Below are 13,209 nucleotides of genomic sequence, written 5' to 3'. Positions count from 1 at the left end.
GTATTTAAGCTCGATGTCTGTTTGATAAAGTTAAGTTACATGCACCTCGACTCTCAGTTATAATCTAGCAGCCCACTCGCACATTGGTGACCACCTGAGGAAGGGCCAGCTTCCGCCTGCCTTCCGCTCACTGCTGTGTCTTACTGTTACAATGCCTCCCACCGAATTTGACTCTTTGACAAAGGTCGCTTCAGTGAAACTTCCGCTCTTTGCCTGCGGAGAAGTGTTCGCCTGGTTCCAGCGTGCCGAAATCCAGTTTTGCATCAAGGGAATGACTCACTCAAACACCAAAGCAGACTATTTTCTCGCGGCGAATTCCGAAGACACTTTCCCTGAAATCTCGCATTGGCTTTGCGAGCACCTGCTCTTCCTTGCACTGTTAATAGACCAACCTGTGTAAGCATGCTAGTTTTATTTTGTTTTAATTTTTGTGATGTTCTTGCTTGCAAGTCCTGCTATTGAAGCTCGATGTCTGTTTAATAGAGTTTAGTTGCTTTCACCTCGCCGCACAGTTATAACCTAACCGCCCACTCGCTCAGTACATATGGGCACGCTGTTGTATCTCAGAACTATTCCTTTTACATTTTTTTTGGAAGTTTTTTTAGTTTATTCCTGAAAGGTATAATTTAATGTTATTTATATTCTTAAAATATTTGAATTTTTTATTACTTTTCTTGTAGTTAATTTTTTTGTTTCCTCTCTTTCGCTGGAAAAATTTTCCCATCATGTTTTCTTTTACATGATGGGTCGTGGTTCACAGGTTTGTGGTGTCTCTTCGTCAAAGATGTCATGTAATTTTTTCATTCACCCTCACATTGCCCTGTCTCCTTTTACACTACGTGTCAGTACTTTTAAGAAAAGACAAGTTATTCTGCAGAAATGTACCCCAATATAGTGTTGAACAAAATATATTGCTTGCTTTATATTTTATGCATTGCATTAATGGGTTACTTAAACATTTCCCGTATTTATATTAAAAAGAAGGGAAATGGTGTTGAAGTTAGGTTTGTAGTAAAATAAAGGTTTTACCTACAATCACTCCACTTGCTACACCAAAGTTAAGTGGGCCATTTCTATATTACAATGGCGCTTATTCAGCTCTTTTTTTTTTTTTTTTTTTTTTTTGTGTGTGGTGCTTTGACATATTTGTACTCATTAAACTATTCTTTTTCTTTTTTTTCTCTGTTAACTTTTGGATTTCTTTAGCTATTGCTAATGTAAGGGTTCCTCAATATAAGAGCAAATAACTAGTGATAGTCATCTGATCTGTAAGTACTTTATTTATGTTACAATTGAAGTTTCTGTTGATGACCTATTCGGTGTTTTCTTACTTGTATCCTCATCCTTTACAAGATTAAGCTTGACTTTATCTTGATGTTTCTGAAGTTTTTTACTTTATTTTGTTTAATTTAGTCCTTTACAAGATTAAGTTTGACTTTATCTTGATGTTTCTGAATTTTTTTTTACTTTATTTTGTTTAATTTAGTCCTTTACAAGATTAAGTTTGACTTTATCTTGATGTTTCTGAAGTTTTTGACTTTATTTTGTTTAATTTAGTCCTTTACAAGATTAAGTTTGATTTTATCTTGACGTTTCTGAAGTTTTTTACTTTATTTTGTTTAATTTAGCCTCATGATTGAGAAGGCTTGGCTATTAGAATTAACTGCCTGCCTAGTATTACGAACAGGTTGGATTTGTCCAGGAAGATATGAGTGTAAAGGATGATATGAGTTATGAAAAATCTCATGCAACATTCATAATGAACTAATTGAACGACGGTGCCAAAGATTAATATCTAGATCAGGAATAAGAAATTTAATAGACCGTAAGTTTCTGTCCAACAAATTAAGATGAGAATCAGCAGCTGAAGACCAGACAGGAGAACAATACTCGAAACAAGGTAGAATGAAAGAATTAAAACACTACTTCAGAATACATTGCTCACCGAAAATCTTGAAAGACTTTATCAATAAGCCAATTATTGGTGCAATGGAATAAATCACAGACCTAATGTGTTTCTCAATAGTAAATTTCCTGTCGAGAATCACACCTAAAATTTTAAGTCATACAAAGTTAAAGAAACATTGTCAATACTGAGATCCGGATGTTGAGGAGCCACTGTCCTTGACCTACTTACAATCTTACTTTGAGTTTTGTTAGGATTCAACTTCATACCCCATAATTTGCACCATGCACTAATTTTAGCTAGATCTCTATGAAGGGATTCAGCAACCCCAGTTCTACATTTAGGGGATGGAATTGATGCAAAGAGAGTATAATCATCTGCATATGCAACAATCTTGTTTTCTAGGCCAAACCACATGTCATGTGTATATAGTATGAAAAGTAATGGGCCAAGAACACTACCCTGTGAAACACAAGATATCACATTCCCATACTCACTATGGTGCCCATCAATAACAACTCTTTGAGATCTATTACTTAAAAAATCAATAATAATGCTAAGAAACAACCCACTCACTCCCAACTGTTTGAGTTTGAAAACAAGGGCCTCATGATTAACATGGTCAAGGGCAGCACTAAAATCAAGGCTGATCATACGAACTTCCTGACTACAATCAAGGGATTTCTGTACAGCATTGGAGATTGTAAGAAGGGCATCTTATGCTCCAAGGCCTTTACGAAAACCAAATTGCAAACTAGGGAATTTCTGTTGCTTCATGTTTTAAATCATATCTAAAGACTACATTTATATTATGACAAAGCAAATTAAAGAAAAAAAGATAGCCAAACTTAGCCGTGCTGAAGTCTCACAAGTGGAAATTTCAGTTTAGAAGTCGGCCATTTTCAACATCCAAGAAGGCCGCCAAGGTGACATAATTAATTTTGTAAACATTGTTTATGAGATTCCTTGATTTATAAGCGTTCCAAAAATGTATAGGTTGCCAAATCTCCTCAAAACTCCAACGAAATTACACTAGTGACCTCACTATTAGGTGTTTACAATAAGCTGTTACATCTCAAAAGAGGGGGCTCCAGAACATCTAGCTTTCCAGAACCTAATACGGTAAATTTGATCCTAATGACAGTAATTTTAAAAGTCGATTTAAGGTTTATAGCGAAAGATTCTTGTGGTTGTGGTGGCCGATGTGGTAACGTCCTTGACTGGTGAACACCAGACTGGGGTCTGAGTCCCGCTCAAACTCGTTAGTTCCTTTGGTCGCTGCAACCTCACCATCCTCTTGAGCTAAGGATGGTGGGTGGTGGTTTGGGGAGCCTATAAGTCTAGGTGCTGAGTCATCAGCAGACATTGGCTGGCCCTCCTTGGTCCTAACGTGGGTGAAGAGGGGCTTTGGCGCTGATCATATCAGCAGGACAATGCCCTAGAGACTGTCTCTAGGGCATTGTCCTGCTTGATAGCTCAATGTCACTGTCACTTGCCTCTACCATTTATGAGTGGTCTTTAATAACCTTTAAATATGTAGCCTTGTATTATATTCGTCTGCTTGGTTGTCTTTGCCAATGCCAAGGGTATGTATTCACCCTTGTCCTTTTCTTATTTTATTTTTTTTTGAGAAACTTTACTCAAAAACTACTCTACCGATTTTCACCAATCTTAGAAATTATGTTGAGTATGTTCCACGGAGGAATCTGTAATATTTGGGATAAATTAAGCAGCAGTGCTTTAAAAATAATCGCAACGTTAAGTAAATGACAAATATTTTGTTAGTTTATTTTTTCTTTGTGAACAACCTTTTGCAAAAACTGATTAACAAATTTCAACGAAACTTGGTGGACATGTGGGGTATGATCCAAAGAAAAATTCATTACATTTTGAAGTAATTACATCTAAGTACAACTACGCAGTGGAGCTGAGAGCAAGATAAGATTGCATGGTGTGGTGAATGCATGCTCTCGACGGAATACCCCTTTAGTTTGATTTTTGCCTTCGCCAGAGAAGGCTATGTATTCACCCTTGTCTGTTTCATATGTTTTTTAATTTATTGCCTCCGTCAAAATTGAAGATATTGCGAAGTGTATGTATTCACCCCTGTTTTTTTCCTATGTTTGCTGGCTTATTTAATTGTTTGTGTGTCTGTAATTTTACACAAAACCTAAATAACTGATTTGAACCAAACTTATACTCATGTTGGTTATGGCCCAAAGATGAATCCGTAACACTTAGGATAAGGTCAATCAAAGTACAAGTACGCAGCAATACTTTGAAAATAATCGCAATGTTGATTTTTTTGTTTGTGAACAACATACGCAAAAATTGCTGAACCAATTGCAATGAAACTTGGTGGACATGGGGAGTATGACCCAAAGGAAAATCCATTAGATTTTAAAGAATCTACAACGAAGTTTAAGTATGCAGTGGAACTAAGAGCGAAATAAGTAAGACTGCTTGGAGTGGCGAGGGCGTGCTCGCTACTGAGTGCCCTTCTAGTTCTAATAAGAAATAAAAGGTCAATCTGTCTGTAAATCATGATCTACAGTAGATGAAATATCTCTTTCCTTCTATTATTTTGGTTTATTTGAAGTAATCCATTCAGGGAATGTTCATTTTTTTAATGATTGTTAATAGAAAAAAACTCCGCCAACAATGCGATAAAGTTTCTTTACTTAAGGAAAATTAATCTTATCTTCACATGAGGCTTTCAGCTATTTAGCATTCTCAATTTCTGGCCGTATTTCCTGCGCCGGCTATTCTTACTTGAATTGTCGTTATATTGTCCTGAAGATAAAAACGTGCGAGGACTTCATGGTCCTTGACAGCCAAACTCCGGCAGGAATAGGTCAATTGGTATTGTTCCGACCCTTCACGTCAGCGACTGGGTAAGCAAAAGCATACAGATAACCCACTTTGGAATAGACCCCCTCCCACTTCCGAGGAAGATTCAAGGTATTGGCTCCCATCTCAAACCTTCCCCCTTCCTTCTCTAACCCATTTTCTTGCTTATCCTCCTTCAGCTCACAAGAATCTGTTTGTGAGATTCAATTCACCGGGGATCAGAGTGGCCAGAGTTTTTCAATTGCTGCCCATTGCATTGCAGATAAAGTTCGGGACAGGTTGCGTAAAGTTTCAACGGTCGGGGACAGAGTCTGTTTCTTTCAGGAACTCATCTTCATTATTTCCAGTTTCTCCTCATTCAGCCAGTTTTGTGACGTTAAAGTGATCAGTTGAATTGATTAAGTTACTTGTAAATGGTTTATAAATGATTGAATTTGATATAATGTTTGTGTTGGTTATGTACGCGCGTCTGTATGTTATATGAACAGGATGTAAACCCCCTCAAGAATTCGCTGATATTGTTAGAAATACGAAGACGAGAAAGATTAAGAGAATAAATAAATAAAAGACTGAGCTTTTGTAATGTCTTATACGATACGACAAGTCATGTTTATGAATCAAAATGCATGCAGTGGTTAGACAGAACAAGCGAGAGTAAAAGGTAGTTAGAACTTTATGTTTTATGATAAAAAAGATAAAAAACATCTCATCATAAAATAAGATTAACAAAGCAAGTTGGTTAAGCGAAAAATATGTTGGCCTAAAGTTCACCGATTATAATTAAAGATTTAGGCAACCAAGGGTATAATTACTTACCAATATCTATCAACAATCTTCTAGCTTAGCTCACTTCAATCTCTGGTATTATAAGATACTCCTTAGGGGTAGGGTGATCGTGCCAAGCACGTAACCTTCAAAAGGTAGTATGTTGACCTGGGCAAAAGCCACCCGTTGAGATACTACCGCTTGAGAATTATTGGGTCTTTTGACTAACCAGACAATACTACATTGGATTCTTCTCTCTGGTTACGCCTCGTTTTCCTTTTGCCCACACATGCACGGAATAGTCTGGCCTATTCTTTACATATTCTCCACTGTAGTCAGGTTCCAAATCTCATAAAAGTGATTTTTTAATTGGGGGTGGTAGTTTTCCTGCCAAAATTATGAAAATTCATATCTAGGGGTATTTTGATATGATAAATCCATTGCAGCATGGTGCCAAAGCGAGAAATGACCGGAAATGGATCAAAATGGCATCTGTTTCAAGATGGCTGCCATTTCGTGTAATATCTGTATAGATAAACATATTTTGTCAGTTTGACTGAACAAAGTGATCTACACTTAATATGTATACCTCAGTGAGTTCATTTTTAATGATTTAATTGAATGAACACATTCTTGTTGCCTTAAATCCAAGATGGCCGCCAAAACAGAGGGTTTAGACTATCTCTGTAATTTACGGAATTGTCTCCATTGATTGCAATTTTTCACAAATGATATGGAAACATCAGTACTGATTTTGAACAATGTTACACAGATTGCAGCATCACAATTAGTAGTTTTTAATAACATATAGTTATATGTAATGAATATATTTTATTGTAACTGGTACTACTTCACATGGGATACGATATTATGTTGAACTAGGTATCAAAAAGTAGTCTAGCTGCGGGCGGCTAATGCAGGTGCAACTGATGATAAACTTAAACAAAAGTGCACACAGGCTCAAAAGTTAAAACTTAATTCACTTTTAACATAAAACATTTGCTAATTTTTTAAACTGTCCACAACTGCTAAAACAAACTAGACAAAATTATTTATGCATGGCTGGTCTTCTTTGGATCTCTTATGACAAAGGATTGTACATTGAAGTTTAGATTTGAAACAACTGCACTTGTTTGATTGGCAGCCAGTTTTACAATTACATGACACCATTTCAATGACAGCGTCTGGAATGGGATGATTTGTCATCATAACTGGTATCAATTTCTGTTTCTCACTATCTAAGTTGAACCCCACGGAGATCAGAGCATTTGTTTTCATTTCAAGTACAGGCTCAGTAGCATTTTGCCATACATGCGCTTGAAGGAAGGCACGAGAGATGTGCAGCCGAGCTGCATCACTAGTAGGGGGTATTTCTTCTGGGCGATTGGTAGTCAATATACTCTTAACTCGCATGGCGTCCAACGATGATGACTGGTTGTCTTTGTACAATCTGCACATGAAGACTTCAACGTGCTTGTAGTCAATTTCAGATGGGCTTTAAAGGTTAGTATTGTCCAGAAGATTGTGGAAATCCTTAAAAGTATTCCATGCAGTTGATTTGCCAATGCCATATATATAACTCGTGGTATCACATCCAGTTAAAGAGTGAAGAAGGGGGATAGATATAGGATCCATGCCTTGGCTTATGATTCCTTCTACCACAAATTTGATGTCTGTGATCTTTTGTTCTTTTCCAATCTGCTGCTGTAAATACACTTTCCTATTTCCAAAATGTTTGTAGTTGGCAAGAAGAATCACAAATACATCAGTATCCTGTGACACTACCACAATATGTTCCGCGGTTGAATTGACTATGCTTAATACCATACGGGTATCTGCTTCCTCATGGTCAGACTCCATGCTATCTAACTGTATGCCCAAAGAGGATGAACGGACATCCATGGGGTCTTCAAATGCCCCAGAGACAACAATAATCTTATCTTGAGGTGCATTTTTGATGAGAGTATCACCAAGGAGCTGCTGCAGAGCAATCTTGTTATCATTTATGCTCAAAAAGCTTTTGAAGTTGTCACCTTGAGGCAGGTTTACTTCTGGGGAAATTACTTTTGGCACCGCTTTGCGTTTTTGTTTTCTTTTTCCTTGTTTGTCTTTGGATTTAGAGGCCCTAGCACTTCGTGTGTCATCTTTGATGGAAGTTCCATCATAGCGGTCCATCACAATGTCTATCCTTGTGCTTGGAAACTTATATACCCCCTTGCAGTACTCTGTAGCAAATTCTCCGAATGTACTAATCGATTTAGTTGAAACCCTGTAGACATACGCCATCCCATCAACAACATGCTGTGAAGAAGTGGGGTCTATTTGGGGAACAATTTGGGAAGGCTGAACTTTTGCAGTTTCACAAATGTTGTTGACTAGATCTGACTTGTTTCCTTTCCTCATGGTCTTATCTGTATAAAACAGTGCAATGGGGACAGACATCATTTCATGCTTTGCGATATGTTGCAGATCTACTGGCCTTCCAGCTTCATATGCTACACAGAGACGCTGTAGCACACCTCTGTTTGCATTTACAACTTTATTTTGCTGAGAGCCTGTTTGGTCCACTTCAAATAAGTTAGAAAAAGTGGGACTTTTCATTTTCTTCATTGCAGCACTGAATAGTACACTTGGTTTAGACTGTCCAATAGCGCGAACAAGCCTTTCCTTCATAAACCTTTTCACCTCTTCCTGGCCTTTAGATTCACTTTCTAATAATGACTCTTCAATGTGGGGAGGAGCTACATCTTTATTGATGATTGTTGTTAGCTTATCTGGGTTACGTCCTTCAAACAAGTTATACTTAAGCATCTGTTCAACCAGCTTGTCTTCATACCTAGCTTCAGGCTTCAGTTCACTTGGTGTCAAGTCATTTTCATTCTGGCTGACATTATAGTAGTCACATGCATTGGTAGTGATAGTCGACCTTGCATGAAATGACAACATCCACCTGAAAAAAATAGTAACAATATCTAAAACTTTATTTCATTATCAATTGTAAAACTAAAATATGAATTGTTACAAATATATCAAAAACAATTATAGTTTCTGATAAATGTACGTGTTGCCTATGGGTTAGATGATAATGTGCAAAGTGTTTAACTACAAATATTAGTAAAGTTAAAATTATATCAGATAGAAAATTTTACACAGAAATCATACTTAAGTGTAGCACTGTCAATCTGTGTGATGGTAGAAAGTCCACCTGATGTTTTTGCAGCAGCATTCACCCATTCAGTTGCATGATCTACGTCCACAGATGTGAAAGATGCCTCATCCCTCCACTGAACCCCGTACCCATCAGTCTCAAAACGAGTCAGAACAGCAGAAGGCAAACACTTCATCTCTGCAATGTATATGCTACCCCATTTAGCATATTTTTGGTGATCGTAGCTGCAAGAAAAATAACACATATTGAAAGGAATATATATATATATATATATATATATATATATATATATATATATATATATATATATATATATATATATATATATATGTATGTATGTATGTATGTATGTATATCGTGGGTCTTTAGTAAATAATGAACAAGGTAAGTCACTAATCAATAAATCCATTGCTGAATAAAACATAACATGATAATAGTTAGTTCAACAAGCCGAACTGTGAAACATCTTAACTAATAAAGGCTTGTTAAATGTTATTCATTTCAGTATAAACTAAATCAGATCATCTTACCGCATAAAGGATGCAACCATTCTCGTGAAGGAGTTGAGATGTAGCTTAAAGTCGTCCAATCGCTGAGCACGTGTGAAGGCAAGCAGAACTTGTACCATATCCATGTAGGTCCAGAAGAAGCAAAAGTTCTTGTCCTGCTTCTTCATAGCCAGAAATTCTTCTAGGACATCAAAGAACTCTGATGTGTTGATACGTGTGAGGAGCGGTTGTACTGGATCTTCAGCTTTTGATGTGGTGTTTATGTCATCATAGATATCAAGATGAGACTTATTTAAAAACTCTAAGAATTGAGGCATCAATATTCTCCAAGCAGCCTGCCATGTTATCTTATGCGTTCTCAGACCGGCTTTGTAATCACGGCCATGAAGTATCTTATCTACATCCCCTTCAGTTAGAATGCCTGCCTCGACCCACAACTGTGGAAGTTCTGAATCAGCAATATGATCCCCTATCGTTCCCATGTATATATTAGAAGAGTGGAGTCCTCCTAAACGGAAATGCACATTACTGTCTCCTCGAGTCCATATGGTCTCCTGTGCTGGGGCATAAATAGCCTGATCTGCAACAAACCACACATGGTCATCACCAACTTTATCTGCAATGACCTTAGCTCGCTCTATACATGTGTTAATGGTATCATGGTCGTCTGCCTTGGCATTAAGAAGTGGCATCAGTCCAACAATGGTAGCAGGGCGCTTGTCACTCTTATGTAGTTCCTTGTTGAACTCTGTCCAGTTTGAGGTTTTTTTCTTGTGTATGTCTATTGCTGATCTAACCACATTAAATACTAAGTCTTTGGCTTTGGCTTCTCTGAATGATCTATTCCCGCTGTTCATGGTTTCCATATCAAATAGACTGTTAACGTCGCTTTCTGATAGATGGAAGGGTGGTTCCTTTACAACAGTTTTGTTAAGCTCAATCACCTTATGCACCACATCAGGTACATCAATTGTGTATTTAGAAAAAGCTATGTCGGAGATAGATTGTTCATGAGTTGGGCCTGGTTGGAAACTGACCTGCTGAGTGCCATGATAACCAGCATTGTGTCCTGCAATTGCAGATTCTTTTAGACAGTCAATATTGTCCGTACCAAATTGTATGGGTCGCCCTAGTACCAAATTGAGCGGAGGAACTGCACCAGTCTCCGGATCTATATTCTTGAGAGATATCTCGGATAATGCGGTGTCAGCTTGCAGACACTGTTTGTATGAAATAGTCTGTCCTGCATTGTGGAGGAGATTGACAAGTCGTTTATTCCTCCCTGAGATCTGGTGAGCTGCTAGACCGAGTGAATACTGTTTTGGGGGAATGATTTTGCCATTACTGACTCCGTAAGTCAAGTCCTGACAAATATCTAAAATCCCTTTTCTTAGCTTGTCAGCATTTTTCTGCTCAACTTCTCGGGTATCATCTCCATCATCTACATCCAGTATTTCTGAGCCACCATACATTATGGCCATGAATACATACAGACCTTCAGGTACTGATGCATATGCATTCTCCTCTGTAAGTTCGGCTTTCTTATTTGGAGTATGCTGTAGTATCAAATTCCTTAAATATAGTGCAACATGAACCATCTGGACCATTTCATTTTCATTATATGCAGGTAGTTTCAAAGCATGTTCATCAATAGAACCAGTGTTCAAAATTTCACAGACATCTACCTGGTATAACGAAGAAGAGATAAGGAGATCATCTTCAAGTTCTGTACCCTGGCGAGGAATAATAGTTATATCAGGCAAGAGTTTTGTAAGTTTGTACTTAAAGAATGCACGTCTTGATTCATAATAATAAGGTACCACCAAAGACTGTTCATTACATAGGTCTTGAAATCGACTCCAGCATTCAGATACTAAAACTGCTTGACCCCGACACGTGCGCCATTGAATTTCCAGTTTCAGTTGATTGAATATAGCGTTATGAGAAGCTTGGCTTATGCTACTTTCCTCACTGCATACTGTTACACGAGCTCGATTACGTAAACATAGTGAGTGATAAAGGACATCACCAGCTATAGCATCCCGAGCAGATTCCAATCTTGCCATAAGTTCAAAATCACCCATAGCAATGTTTTGTAACTTTTCGTGCATACTGAATGTTCTGGCACATGACAGCTCACCACTTTCTACCCCAGAACAACATAACACACAGTGAGTGCCCTTTATGTAAGTTTTGGCCTGACTTCTAAGGAATACTCTTCCAGAATTATCCAAACCACCCATGTCCATATCAGTAGCGTCTGCATTATCAGAAAAACGGTCGAGTTTAAGTTTGCTCATGAAATTAGGCCTACATTCACGGTGCCATACTAGCTTGGGATGATCAGTTTCCTGAAAGATATCATCTAGTATAGCCAACGCCGCTGTTATGCAGGCTGGCCTCTCTACCTTGTTTTTCCAGAGTTCACATTGTGATTTTATGTCTTGAATATTTGTAACATCAGAAACAGGCTTATTTTTCCTAAACTTTGTCTTTGGGTCCTTCTTATCATTTTGACAAACAAAGCACTTCTGCTCATAATCAAACCGTGCTGGGCGCTTGGCCGATGACGCCATATCCCTAGTTATTATACTTCTACGATGCAGTTATTTCACAACCTATTGCTGAAATGAGAACATATTATTACCCCAAACTATCTATACTAATATAATTTATATGAAAACATCATAAACGTTGTCCTGTAAAATGAATAATCAGTTTGATTTTGTGAATATTTAAACAAAAAATGTAGAAATTCAAAAAATAAAGGGCAATGTTAACGTATACATTTTAGTGGCCATCTTGAATTTAAGACTACACAAATTCATAAAATCAATAATATTACTTGAAATAGACTCGTTTAGTCCCAAACAGTAAAAACAGATAATTTTGTTCAATGAAATGGACAAAATATTGTTATCTTCGCAGAAATGGTACGAAATGGCGGCCATCTTTAAATGGACGCCATTTTGAGCCATTTCTGTTCATTTTTCGCTTTGGCACCATGTTGCAATGGATTTGTCATGTCAAAATCTCCCAAGATAGAAAATTTCATAATTTTGGCAGAAAAACTACCACCCCAATGGAATTTTTAGTTTTGGACCCTGACTACTGTCCTCATAAACCTGAAAACACTGAGAATACCAAACAATTCTTCGCTCAAGGGGCTAATTACGACCATGTTATTGTTCAGTGGCTACTTACCTCTTGGTAAGAGTAGAAGAGACTCTTTAGCTATGGTAAGCAGCTCTTCTAGGAGAAGGGCACTCCAAAATCAAACCATTGTTCTCTGGTCTTAGATAGTTCCATAGCTTCTATACGATGGTCATCCACTGTCTTGGGGTAGAGTTTTCTTGCTTTAGGGTACACTCGGACACACTATTTTATCTTATTTATCTTCCTCAATGTCTTATAAAGTTTTTATATTTTATATATGAAAGATTTATTTTAATATTGATACTGTTCTTAAAATATTTTATTTCATTTGTTAATTACTTCTCTTGTAGTTTCCTTATTTCCTTTCCTCATTGGGCTATATTCCCTATTGGGGCCGTAGCGCGTATAGGATCCTATTTTTCCAAATAGGGTTGTAGCTAAGAAAGTAATAAGGATAATAATAAAGACAATCATATTTATTTGCTGTTGTTTAAGTTGTACTTCAAATAATATTTGCTAACGCTTTCAATACATTTCATGCAAGCCACTTTAACAAATACTCTTACTTTTTAACTTCAAAGGGAATACCATACGACTCGCTGTTTTAATTCTAGTGAATAAGTCATTGCTTTTTTTATTTATTTTTTTTTATTGCTATCCGGTATGAATTATGTATGCATTTGTGTATATTTGTATTTATCGTATCGCATTTTTCAGATTTGGCGTTTTATTTTTCATAACTTTCTGAAGTAATATTTTTGTTTAGTAAAAGATGCAACAAGACAGTGTGGGAAAAGAACTATCATTTATTCATTCAGATTTTAAAGCTTGTATCTCTTGCAAGACGGAGAGCT

General features: G+C 37.1%; 1 protein-coding gene across 1 annotated transcript in view; it reads right to left on the bottom strand.

The window, feature by feature from the left end:
* Positions 1-606: 606 nt before the first annotated feature.
* The window catches only part of LOC137646716 (uncharacterized), a 52,940-nt gene continuing 40,337 nt past the window's right edge, over positions 607-13,209 (bottom strand). Inside the window, exons 5-8 of the mRNA XM_068379823.1 lie at positions 9,221-11,459; positions 8,684-8,914; positions 8,150-8,471; positions 607-612 (exon numbers count right to left, since the gene is read on the bottom strand). Of these exons, the coding sequence (XP_068235924.1) occupies positions 607-612; positions 8,150-8,471; positions 8,684-8,914; positions 9,221-11,459 (2,798 nt within the window). The remainder of the gene's footprint in view (positions 613-8,149; positions 8,472-8,683; positions 8,915-9,220; positions 11,460-13,209) is intronic.

This window comes from Palaemon carinicauda, chromosome 9 (assembly GCF_036898095.1).
Source record: "Palaemon carinicauda isolate YSFRI2023 chromosome 9, ASM3689809v2, whole genome shotgun sequence".
Lineage (NCBI taxonomy): Eukaryota > Metazoa > Arthropoda > Malacostraca > Decapoda > Palaemonidae > Palaemon > Palaemon carinicauda.
The sequence above is the reverse complement of the archived record's forward strand: the minus strand, read 5'-3'. Positions and strand labels throughout refer to the sequence as shown.